The 12,829-nt window shown below is 44.6% G+C and overlaps 1 protein-coding gene across 1 annotated transcript; it reads right to left on the bottom strand.

Moving 5' to 3' along the window:
* Positions 1–2,541: 2,541 nt before the first annotated feature.
* wnt11 (wingless-type MMTV integration site family, member 11) lies at positions 2,542–12,428 on the bottom strand. The gene is made up of 6 exons (XM_034607149.1): positions 12,060–12,428; positions 10,295–10,490; positions 8,362–8,606; positions 6,387–6,664; positions 5,922–6,214; positions 2,542–3,585 (listed from the first exon to the last, which is right to left on the bottom strand). Exons 2-6 carry the CDS (start codon positions 10,375–10,377, stop codon positions 3,411–3,413), a joined length of 1,074 nt encoding a protein of 357 aa, XP_034463040.1. The 5' UTR covers positions 10,378–10,490; positions 12,060–12,428; the 3' UTR covers positions 2,542–3,410.
* Positions 12,429–12,829: the final 401 nt, after the last annotated feature.

Raw genomic sequence — 12,829 nt, forward strand, 5'->3', positions numbered from 1 at the left:
ACACACACCAAAAAAAAAAAAAGGCCTTTAACAGCATATACTACTGGGTTCCTATTTAAAGGCTGGAGGGTGAGGGTAGGGGTGGTGTCCACTAAAGTCCATTTACAGTACGGGTCAGTACATCTGAAAGCCTTTACCACTCCTGCCAAATTCTTTGTCTCCCTCATTCACAGCCAGTTATCTCGACCGCAGGCGACACAAAGGCAATTGGCTTTATATTGTCCGGGCCGACATTAACCCCTGATATTTTCACTGCTCTCCATTAAACTCCTCTTTTCCTTCTCTATTACCGGGCAATTCCCACAGAGCGTGGGGTCACACCAACCACTGAGAGATACTTAGATACTTTCTGACAAAGACAGAAAAAAAAAAAAAGAGAAACGTAAACTGCGGAGGCGATTAGTTCCGTTTTTTTTGTTGTCTTTACTTTTGTTTGGTCTTCGCCTCGGACACAAAGGTCTCCACAGCCCGGATGAGGGCCGCTCTAAAGCTCTTTTTTACCTGATCCTGCCCAAAATGGCGGCCCATTCATGTCCCGTTCACTCACGCAGTCACTGTTCCGCTCCATCACGGCCGCGTTGTGTTGACGGACAGAAAAATGGAAGAATGTTTAACAGCAAGTTCCGATTGTTGGCACTTTCATTCCTCACATGAAATCTTTAGTTGTGCAGACCACGGTATTTCAGAGTGAGATATTGCCGTGGGGTTAGACGGGGGTCAGCTGAATAGTCGCACGGCATCATGATAACAGCAGTTGCAGTTGGCCAGGTTCAGCATTTCCAGACTGAACAGGTCAAACTGGAGGCCCTATCTAATCTGCACAGGCATGATGAAATTACTAATGTCAAGCTTTGCTTTTGGTTGGGATTGTTTCACGCGGCTTTGGTGTGTGGCAACGAATTTCTCAATTTAAATTAAACATTTGCCTTCGTACAATTTTACATAACGTTAGTGAATTCTTAGACGAGAATGAATTGCCAGTAAATCAAAATAACGATCATTGTGTGAGACATACCCTTGGTCTTAGCTCGGCACTTTAGAGGGTCAAGAGTTCGCCTGATTCCCTCATTGTCAGACCCCTTCTTTCAAGAGTGCTTAAGACATTCCATAGAGTATTTGATGTGTTTTAAATACGCATTTAAGCACGTCTTGATTTTTTACAGCACATACCAAATGTGCTAAGAGTAGAGTCCGCACTGCTTTGCACGATTCTCCAACACACTCAGAAACACTAATACGACTCTGGTGTCCTCAAAAGTACTTTTTCCATCCTCGTGCTCTGCTATGAGACAGTGTGCACGTCCTCAATCAGCAGGTTAGGCTTCTACAGCAGTGAACTCACTGACAGACAGCAGTGTGTGGACTCGTGTATATACACACACACAAACACACAAACGGACACCCTATTGATCCCAACTGCCAGGCTGAGGAATGCCAGTGACTGAGGAGTCCTCGAGGCTGTCGACGGACAGACCCCCGCTCACCTGCACACAGCAGATCCCCTCTTCCTCCGAAGCCCGACCATCCTCACTAACTGCTCCTGCTTTCAAACTGCCACCAAACAACAACAGGAATGGACCAGAAGACTTAGATGTCCTTTTTCATTTACTTCCCAAAGTCGTGCATCCTCTTTGCTCCTCTAGCCAGAACATTAAAGCGTTAAAGTTTGTATATCTTGCATCTTGGCTTCATGCTGGAGTCACATTTCTCCTCATTATCTGAAATGGATGAGCCTAATCCAGTCTGCATAACCTAAGTCTGTATCCAAAAATAAAGTTGGATGAAAAGGTCAACTGTGAAACAAGCCCAGCATCACAAAATGTCTGAGCGACTCGTGGTAACAGCCCGAGTTTTAGTATGTGTGGTTGTTTTGGCAGTTTCTGTGTGTGCGTCCACAGGCTCGGGTCAAGAAGTGTTACAGCTCCAGTGAGTGTGCGGCTCGGCGCTGCGATTTATCATGTGAGCTCACAGCATGGGGCCTATATCTTCCACAGCTATTTCTGTCGGTGTAAAATCATGAGAACCACTTTAGCCAACACAAGGCTGGTCAGAGGGTAATATCTTGGTTCATCACAGCGCCAAGTCTGTTCCCTCTGACAGACCTACAGTCTGGCTTTATGTTCTAAATAAATTAGATTTCTGCCTTTTTTTTTTATTTGATGTTTGTCCACTGGAGGTCTGGCTCTCAGACAGATGAATGTTTGAGAGGTGAAGCCGGGCTAGGAGTGACAAAACACCCTTTGTGATGGTCTTTGTGAGGAGGTGGAATGTCCAAACAAACACTTTCCCAGGGTTTGGGTGATTCAGAGAACGGGTTGAACCCTGCAAGTCATTACTGACTGCGCTGAGCTGATTTACAGTCACTGTGGTGGTAAACTGCTGTTTTATAAGGCTGTGAATTATACTTAATGTTACTTAGAAAATAATTAGCTTTAGAGGTAATAGGTTCTGTAAGAAGAGCTTTATAATACATTCTTAAAGGAAAAGGACAAGAACATGCGATATTCAATGTAAAGATCATGGTGAAGATCATTTAATTATTTTATAAATACTTCTTTCTTTATTTCAGTATACAAAATAACAGTATGTACATCCACACAGAAGTGGTTTACAAAATCCATGAGTTCAGCTCATATGCTCTAAAAAATAGAATATATTTTTGAACTGACTGCACGTCAGTCAGACATAGAGGAGAAAATGCACAATTTCACAAAGTTCTTAATAGTCCTCTCTCAATCCACAGGGATGCAGGCGTGTCAGGATCCCCACACAGGACCCACGGTGAGAGTCCAAAAACATCAACCATAAAAAAAAAATTCCATGATTGAAAATTACTTGAAGTTCCCTTTGTGTTCTCTTTTCCCTCAATAGTCCATTTCTCTTCAGAGGAAAAAGTTTTGATAGTACCTAAAAAAAAGTACCACATGGCTCCATCAGAACCCTTCGAATCCCGTGGAATGAAGTCAAACATTAGTCTTGGTCGAGTGACAAAAAAACACAAAGTCCTCTCCTCCAGCAAAAAATCCAATATTATTTCTTTTTAATAGAGATAGAATAAAATAGACTTTCAATATCCCTGGTTGGGATTTTATGATCATTAAAATGAAAAAACAAAAGAAAAAGAACCCAGGAGGACGGCGGTCTTCACGCAGGCCCACTGATGCTGTCGCCACACTCTCCACATCCAGGTTTGTGAAGCGAAAAAGTTTGGAAGCCCGACTGGCAGCTCGGAGATTCAATACAAAAATGATACTGACAAGAATAGACGACTTGTTCGTTGAGATACACATGCTGAAGCTGAAGGCCGGATCGAGCCTTCTCGGAATTGGTAGTGCTTTGGTTAATCTGCTTGCCCCCGGGTGGCTGAGTACATGCAGAGGACTGATGGTGTAGCCGTCAGCGGCACGGAATCATTTGCAGACGTATCGCTCCACGATCCGCTCGCACTTCTTGCAGGTCACGTAGCAGCACCAGTGGTACTTGCAGTGGCAGCGCTCCACCAGCTTCTCGCTGTACGGGTTGTAGCCACGGCCGCAGCACATCAGGTCACAGCTGTCACTGCCGAGGGACGTTTTGTTGCACTGCCTGAAATTGGCACAGAAAAAGAAGATATTAAATAAGATGTGGAGGCTAACATGTTTCCTGCCTAACACAATGAACTTTACAGCTTCGTTCTGAAACATTTTGTATCATCTCGCAGCCTATAGAGAGACCACAATAGTCCTTTAAAAGTGCTCGACCGACCGGCATGCCTTAACCTTTCGTGCACTCCTTCCTCCAAACATGTTTTTCATTCATGTGCTTTTTGTCTCGCCGTCTTTGGGCAGTGGACGCTATGGAACCTCTCGTTCCAGAGGCATCTTAAATGAGGAGAGAATAGCCCCACCGTAAATCACACTGAATGCACAAGGCTGCCCTCCCTCTCTTTAGCTTGCCCTCTTCACATAATTGCATTGTTTTACGATGGCAGAGTGTTAATGACCAGTGTGCTGAGAGCGATGCTGAGCCGATGGCTCCTGTGGGAGTGAAGGAGGTGGAGGAGGAGGAGGGACTGGGTGTGAGACAGGTTTATGACATTGCTGAGAGCTTGAAAATAGACAGAAACTCCCACACAGTCATGGTTTGTCAGGAGCAACAACTTATTATGTCACTGCTGTGCTGGAAACTGAGCAATCGGTTGGGACTGCACATTCTGTAGTTCACATCTGCCGCTATAGAAGCAGAGACCCAATAATGTAATTTAGGACTAAAGGACAAACGTCCCTTCCCATGACCATGAGATCTCCTTGTTGCACAACTGATCAAACTTTGTTCATCAGAAACTGCTGCTAAAATTCCCTTTCCCTGCTCCACATACTCTCATTAGACCAAAAACAGGACTACAGAGCACGACATCGAAACCCACGCACGCACACACACTCACATTTACTCAAACCAAAACCCCAGCATCACACTTTTATGTCATGACGGGTGTCTCGTCATTTGGCAAAAGGTTGCAGACTGTGCATGGCTGTAGCGTTATCAGGCTCAGTGAGTGTCCCTGACATGAGGCATGTCTCCTGGTTATCTGTAGAGCGGCCTCAGGCCGAGGGACACATGATGTAGCCAGTCACACGATGCATGACATTTACAACATACAACACCACCACGTGCCATTTAGTGGAGCTCATTGTAGTGTCAGCTACGTGACAGAGCTGTACCTTCAGTGTCAGTCTATAAATAAGTATAGTGCAGTATAAATAAGCCTTAACAGTGCAAGTTAAAGTAACAAATCCACCCAATTTAGAAGCTGGCTTACACAACCATGACTGCAGGCAGCTGATGTTAAATCTCACCATGAGGCAGACCCTTAGTCCCACAATGTTCTAACTGTTTAACCACGTTACACGTTGGCAACTGCGTTGTGAACGTTATTGTTTACGTACTTGCTTAGGAGAGCAGAGAATACTATTTGAGTATTACATTAGAGAGCACTCCATAGAACTTAGACTATAACCTGAAGAGTGATCTGCTCTATAATCTTCGACTCAGACTGATGTTTCTGCCACTTCTGGATTTGCGTGCGGCAAATATAAACAAAGATGGCGACACTCGAGGAGATCAACATTTGGCAAATGATGAAATCAAGACAGGAAACACAACAATCACCAATTTGTAAATGGGTAATTCTGGACCTGGTCACACAGCTTCTCTCCAACACTCTCCACCATTTCTGTCACTGATACCATGCCCACTGACCCTGTCATGGACTCGCAGCTTTACGTGGTGGTATTGCATCTTGCATACGTGTCACATTCATTTCTGAGGACGTGCACAACCTAATAAACAAACGGACGCAGGATACGCGAAGCAGCCCTCTTGCGTACACGTAATTAACAGCAACTACATATTCTGACCCTTTGACAAAGGGTTGACTTACTGCCTGCTACCTTCTCACAGACCACACACTGGATCTGAGTGGTGTAAGTATGTTTGCTTTATCTTTGGGGACCATTAACTGTTTCCCCATTTGTGTGGCCCTCTCCAATCAATATCAGCTCTGGTGCACTCAGCCCTAAGAATAACTTCATTAGTCATTGTTTCAGATAACAGGACAAACACTCTAGTCACAGTGGCCTTTTCACTGACACATGCTCAGACAAGCCACAGACGGAGCACTCTCAGGGGCCACTGGTTGTTATCAGCCAGTCTGCAAACTAAACGGTGCCACCGCGCAAGGCGGCACTTCACTAGAGTCAACATCCTGGATGAGCAGACATCCAGAATTGGTCATTTCCTGTTTTTCAGCTGCGTGAGTCTGTCACCAACGGGAGTCATGCCAGCAAATCAAACCCCAAACAACAGAGAACTATCATTACCACAAAAAACCCTGTTTCATCTCATGCACTCATGGTCAAACACAGTTGACGTGACGGTCTCACCTGTCCTGTGTGCCGATAGAGCCTAGCTTATCATTTTTGGCGCAGAAGTCCGGGGAGCTCTGCAGGTAGACCAGCTCGTTATCCCTCACCGGCCTGATGTCGATATCTTTGGGTACCAGCTGCTTGCGTGTGCCCGTCGGCCTGTGGACCACTTTGGTGGCAGACAGGTACTTGGTCTTCAGGTCCATGGCGATCTCCCTCAGGTCCTGCAGGCCTCTCCAGCAGGTTCTTATGGAGCAGGAGCCGGACACCCCATGACATTTACATTTCATCACCAGAGCATCTCTCAGTGCCTTTATATGAGGACAGAAGACAAGGGGTTCGTCAGGGCTCACAGTGTGTACATCTAAGATACAGTACAAGCAATGTATCTAAAACCGACATAAATATAATTAAAATTGAGACGTTTCAAAGGAAACAATGTGTTTGCATTTTCCCCCCTTTTCTTATGCTGAAAATTCTCACCTGTCTGCCGACCTCACTGTTGTGCAGGTGCATCAGTTTGTTGGCATGGGAGCCCGGGCGCTTCATCTTCATGGGAGCATCAGAGAACTTGGAGCCCATGATCAAACCGTAGTGCAGGTTGTCGCCACAGCCTCCCCAGCGATATCCAGGCTCGGGGATCTCCGCTGGGATGGGACCACATGAGCACAGTCGCAGGTCTCCAGAAGTGCACGCCCGCGCTATGGTGTGGCTGATGGTCGCAGCAGAGAGGGCGTAGACAAACGCAGCCTCTCTCGTTCCTGCAAGAACAGACATCAAAGTTGTTACGGCGCAAAAAGTTTCCAGGTTTTGTGTCAGCCATGGGCCTACAACAATTAAATCAATTTAATGGGGCACTGGCCCCAACTGAAATGTGATTGGCCTCTGAAGTGTCCCTGTACTGTCAGTAGTCTTCAAAAAAACCACTGACTTAACAACAGTACTAACTATAAATATGACCATTTATAAAGACATTATATTTTCAAAGCCTTTTTGAAGTACACAATGTGCTTGAACAAGGAAAGTTTTTTTTATTACATTTAATGATTTGTGTCTTTGCTCAAAGCAATAGAGTTAACAGTGAACAAGGAATGACTTTAATATTCATATTGCTGAATCAGGAATTGTACATGGATTTTGGACAAATAATCCGTCTCTCTGTGTGAATTGTGGCCCCTTTATGGCCCCTGATTAAGGAAAATCCTAGATCCGACACTGCACTGAGTCAAAGGGAGGGAGAGGTTTTCTGTGCTCGTCCAGCCACTGAGAGACGTGTGAGACAAGCTGCCAAGTGGACCAATCATAGTTGGCGCTGGCTGCTTTACAATGACATGTTGTTACATTTCTAGGGAGCTGCACATCAGGGAACAGCGTCGGCTACGTGGCAGAGCGGTACCTTCAAGTAAAAGTAACAAATCCACACAATTTAGAAGCTGGAATATGCAAATAGTCTATTTTGGACTGTGTTTTATCAATAGTTGTTGGTTTCTCTTTTTCAGTTGATCAATGAATAAATTCAACTCTACTATTTATAATTAGTAGAATAATATTTGTAGATTCAGATTTTTTTATTTACATTTAGAGGATGCTAGAATCGACATCTCTGCTGTCCATCTATTGTAATTTTAAAATCGCCCCCTTAGCTTTTCTACTGTCTCAATCTGACTTCCCGGACAAAGTCGATCAAACCCAGTCCATCACTGCCCGTGCTGTAATGCAGAGTGAGCACTGAAGCAATTGGTGGTGCGATGCTACACTGAAAGCACATATGTTAAAGGCCAGGGAGCAATTCAAAGTAAAGGAAGAAATCAAGTATGACCGAGGGCTGGTTAGATCAAAGCTGTGCCGGGACAGAGATGAGCCTTTTCCTGTTCAGAGCAGACTGTTCATTTGGCAAAGGGCAGCTACGTCATTTCTCCCCACGGCTCCCCCAGCAAACTGACTCCAGCTCATTCAAGGTCCTTCAGGCAACAGAGTCAGACTGCGGCGCAAAGAGGTGTGTGGTCAGATGCAGTGATGCTTTAGATTTCAGGAATAACAAGCCAATTATTAAATCACCCAGAATATACGCAGGTAGTGAAAGGGGGTATTCTCAAATAACAGCTTCAGTACAAATCCCTGGTGACGGCTCCTCAGGAATAAATGTTGGAATAAACGGAACAATGAGGCCACATGTCATCGTAAAACCAGAAATACATTTTGAAAAGGACACGATTCTGTAAGTATCAAAATTCTTTAGAAAGCAGCTGTGTTTTAATAAATACAAAAAAATTTAATTGTGGCGTCGGAGCACAGACACATTTCATTGTAAACTGAACCGCAAAGCAGTACTCAGTGACCCTGCTTTTGGATATTCACTGAGCGTGAGCATAAACACAAGACTCTTGTGGATCAAAAAGTACTTGGAGTGGCTCTTTGGAAACAATAGACTATCATTCCAAACTGTTTTTGACCGTACCTCGTTCGAGGTCTGGACGATACTTTGAGGCATCGGTGGGGACATCGATGGAGGAGCAGTTCCAACGCATATCAGCAAAGGTCTTCTGACACGTTTTCTTGACTTCGCGGGCAGCTTGGATGATGGTCTGCATGAGCTCCAGGTTGCTGCGGCACAGCTGAGCCTGGGAGGACACGAGGCCGGGCAGCATCTTACAGTGTTGGGTCTGGTTGATGTGTAAAGATGTAGCAGCGTGCGACAGTGCTCTGCGTGAGATAACAACACAGGGAAATAGGTCAGTTTGAGTTAAACAATATATATAGTCTTATTTGCAGGGGTGATAATTGCTTAATCACATGTTCTTCGTTTCATGTGTTGTGAAACGGTTACATTCATAGCGTGCTGTGAGTTAGTGATTTGAGTTTCATCTGTGCACATTCTTCAAGCCTGTGAGACGCATCAGCTTTGGACAAACACTTAAGGAATCGGAACAGATAATGCTTCAAACAGCCACATATTTTGGCCTGAATCACAGAAAAGAACCATCTTATCAAAGTGAAAATCCCAAGGGAACATCAGCTGTGGATTCATAAAATATAAATGACACCTTCTTGGCAGAAGGCTTTCTTTTGTTAAAGCATAGAAGAGGCCTCAAGATAAAAAAAAATATATATATAAAAAAACTCCAAGTTTTGATCCACAGTCAGATGACAAAATACATAGATGCCTCACGTTTTCCACCACAGGAAACATCTTCCTCTGTGGCCTCAGTTTGACACGAATCATGTGTTTACACTATTAAAGGCTGCTCACATTTGATTTGATTCAAACCGTTAGAATTTATTGGGGATTAACTTAATAGAGAAACCACAAGCCTAGCAGGTTAGCGCTGATCTCTGCTTTCTGCGTCCTGCACTCTGCTGAGAGTTCGTGAGAACCGTTGCACCCTGGCCTGTTTTGCATTAGGGGCCGAGGGGCCGCCACTCTGTGCCCAACGATAAGCTGCGACTCCACAGGGCTTGAGGTAACCCAGCACTCACAGGTGTTTACAACTGCATCTGTTTTGCATTGCGCCACTCGGCATCATCAGAACTGTAAGACTTCTCGCTTAAATTTAGCACATGCCATCCCCGCGCTCATGGCACATCTGCTTAAGTCTTCCGTGCATCACTCACGCTGATGAGGCGTCATGCATGGTTGAGGTAAAGAAGGTCCAGAAAGTCGTGTTTTCACAGTGATCGGACATAAGATGCAGACACAAAATAATCAGATAAGGAAATAAGGAACAGAACATGCAGATTGTGAGGGAGACCTCCAAGGGTTAGGGTTAGAACACAAAAAAAACATTCAGTTGAAACAAAACAAAATTCCGAAATAGCAACTTGGCAACCTTATGTACTTTCCAAAATTATTGTGCAAATTATCGCTTACTTTTGCTTGTACCATAAAAACAGTGTGGTGTTCAGTATGAGCAATCAACCTTTGTGTCATAGCTTCCTTCTGCAGCCCCCATATTTACACGGATGTGAGGCCTGACCAGACTGCACACAGAGAGCGGTGACATCACTGGCACTGTCTGCGGCACCGTGACGCCTCGTCCTCTTATTTTCTGTTCTTATCTTTTTACTTTTATACAGCAGGAGGTCAATTCAGTCTGAGATCTTACGACTGAAACGTCTTCTGTTAGTGAAGTTAATAAAACAAAGAGTAAAACATTCATAAGGTGAAGATCTGCCTGCTAATCTACGGTCTCCTCCACCAGATAGACGTATACACAACCCTTCCCCTTGACCAGAAGCAACCTGAGGAATGCTGGGGCCTATTTCAAATCTGCCATGGGCCCGCCGCGCCATAAAACACCGAAAAATGCCACAAAGGGCCACATGACAACAGGACAACATGTTGTGAAATAGTTTGAGCAGTGTAAAGGTGGAAGAATGGTGAGAATACTTACAGCCATTTGATGCCAGAGCAGACCTGAGACAGCAGCAGAACTGTGAGCACACTGAGAGGCAGGACATGAGAGCTGCTCCTCATGGTTGGACTGTGGCTCCAGTTCACACGAGACAAAAAAAATACAAAGGGTTTGTTGGGCTTCTCGGTTGAGACTCAAAAGTCAGCGCTCATGGCACGGCCTCCTCCTCTAAACCCTGTAATAAATACAATAAACATGGTCAGTGACTTTGGCCGTGCAACAGCGGCCCAGATTCAGAGTGTTTTTACTGGATGCGCTGAAGTAAACTGAGGCAAAGTGAGCTTCGAAACCTCACAAGGTTTAGATGTTGCAGAGATAATTTCAAAACAGATCAAATGTGAATATGGAAAGTGAATGAGTACAACATTAAAGAGTGATAATTTTATTCACGTCAACAATCCCTGATTATTTCTCACATTGAATAATGACGGAAATTGTTTAATTGTTGATTATTTATATTTTAAGAAAAATCATGGTGATACAGTAACAGTTCAGCTTCCTGCTAAATGCAAATAAACAGAAGTGAGAAGACAATTGCAATGTAACCTTTAAGACAAAGTCACATCCTAAATAATAAGAGGGGTCTCATCACAATACTCACTTTCCTATTTAACTTTTTCAGTTATAGTTAGTTCCACATTGGATAAACTATTTGGCTTATATCCTATAGAGAGAGACACACGCTCAGGGCCTAGTCCACACGATCCAAGCGGCTTTATTTCTCCACCTATTTCAGCCACGGTTGGTGTCACCTCTGCTCCACTTGGATAAACGTAAAGAGTCGGAGGCATCAGTAGAGATCAGCAGTGATCTGCAGTCAGAGGACAGGGGCCGCGCATCACAGACCCTATATCTGATCAGCTCGGAGCTGTGCGTCTTTGAAGAGCGCGTAGAAACCGCAGGGAGCAGATAATGCGCCTTTTCATCAGCTCGACGCTGATTGGAGGAGACGCACTCGAAAGTGTGTTAAATCCCTGCTATTAATTATTGAAATGAGGTGACTGAAACCCACCACTATACTATTGTGTGTTACAACTGCTTTTCATCCACTACACAAGTCTGACCCGTGCGTAAAATCAATAAAGATACTAACTCATGATACAGCTGACATTGTTTTCCTGAACATTTCTACAGTTTGACTGTCAGATCTGTTTAAATCAGTCACGGCCTCTAGTGCTTGTTTTACACTGGGCTCTTCATAAATGGCAGCTCCAGTTTCCCCCGACAAGATAGAGAGCGACAGACTCACACATCGACCGATGTGTCTGTCATCAGCCACAGATAAGCTGGGTAAAACAGGACACATCACACTTCCTAAACATCAGCACGGATGTAACTAACAAGGATCTTCTATTAGCAGCCTAATCATAAGGTTATAAATAAATGTCCTTATCCTTACAATACCTCATATGAATCACCCGAGTGGTGATATTATAATATACAGAAAACATAAAGTTAAGATAATGTATTATTATACATGTAGTGGACACTGGATTCAAGGCAGTTCACACCACTTCTCCTATCTTAGACCGATCTTTGTTACATGCCTTTTCCATGTTTTTTCCCCAGTCACACCTCTGGAGACGGACCGTGTCTCCAAACAAAGCAATCAGCTTTGCATTCACTGAATAACCCCGCACTCTAAACGCATCCATTGTGCGTAAAACCCCGGCTCCAGCCAGCGGAGCAGCAGCCTGCGCGCTCGGACTTTCTCCTCCGTGCAGCCGAACAAGTTTCCACTCACCTTTGCTGCGGCGCCGGTCACTTCTCAGCGCTCAATAAAGCGACGAGGAGGAAAAGAGAGGAGTGAAATATCCTTTGAGAGTGTTGTTGTCAGCCTGACGCATGAGTAAAATCCAGCACGGGGTGGTAGAGTAGCTCCGGACAGGTACGCATGGCGTGTGTGTGTGTGTGTGAGAGAGAGAGAGAGAGAGAGTGAGCTGAGAGCAGAGGAGTGTGAGTGAGTGAGTGTGAGTGGGGGCAGCCTCGGCTCTAAAGTACCCCTGCCCTGCTTTGATCTCACTGCTGATGTCAGACCTGCATTAACATAAGAAAGCTCCCTGCACCGGGACCAGAGCGCAGCCACTCGGAAACACTGCGCGTTGGATTGATATCTCACTGTAAGGTGCTCTGCAAAAAGTCCAATGATATTCCCACAGGGAGCCGAAGTGAGTTACTGTGCGTCTGTGATGATGAATAGTCCGCACTGACCTTATTTTAAAGGCATTCATATAGTTCCTCTGGTGTCATTATCTTATACTCCTTTAAACATTCCTCGAGCTCCCTCGGGACACTTTAGTCGCGACCTTAAAATGATTAAACTTACAGTCTCATGTCACCAATTATTCTGTAAAGGATATGCAGACTATGAAATGTTAAATTGGAGTCAGATGAAGATGGTACTAGTATAAAATAACCTACCTGTGTCTTTGTGAAATGTGCTATTGGTTTACAGTTTTTCAGCAGCTAAATGCCATGTTTCTCCTTTGCTTTACACAATGCATCGCTGAAACT

The sequence above is a fragment of the Hippoglossus hippoglossus genome, chromosome 14, assembly GCF_009819705.1.
Source record: "Hippoglossus hippoglossus isolate fHipHip1 chromosome 14, fHipHip1.pri, whole genome shotgun sequence".
NCBI lineage: Eukaryota > Metazoa > Chordata > Actinopteri > Pleuronectiformes > Pleuronectidae > Hippoglossus > Hippoglossus hippoglossus.

Coding starts and splice junctions, on each gene's coding strand:
- wnt11 (XM_034607149.1), bottom strand. CDS start 10,377: ATGAGGAGCAGCTCTCATGTCCTGCCTCTCAGTGTGCTCACAGTTCTG. Junction 8,607..10,294: donor TGCTCTGGCATCAAATGGCT/GTAAGTATTCTC, acceptor TATCTCACGCAG/AGCACTGTCGCACGCTGCTA. Junction 3,586..5,921: donor TCTATCGGCACACAGGACAG/GTGAGACCGTCA, acceptor TGCCAATTTCAG/GCAGTGCAACAAAACGTCCC.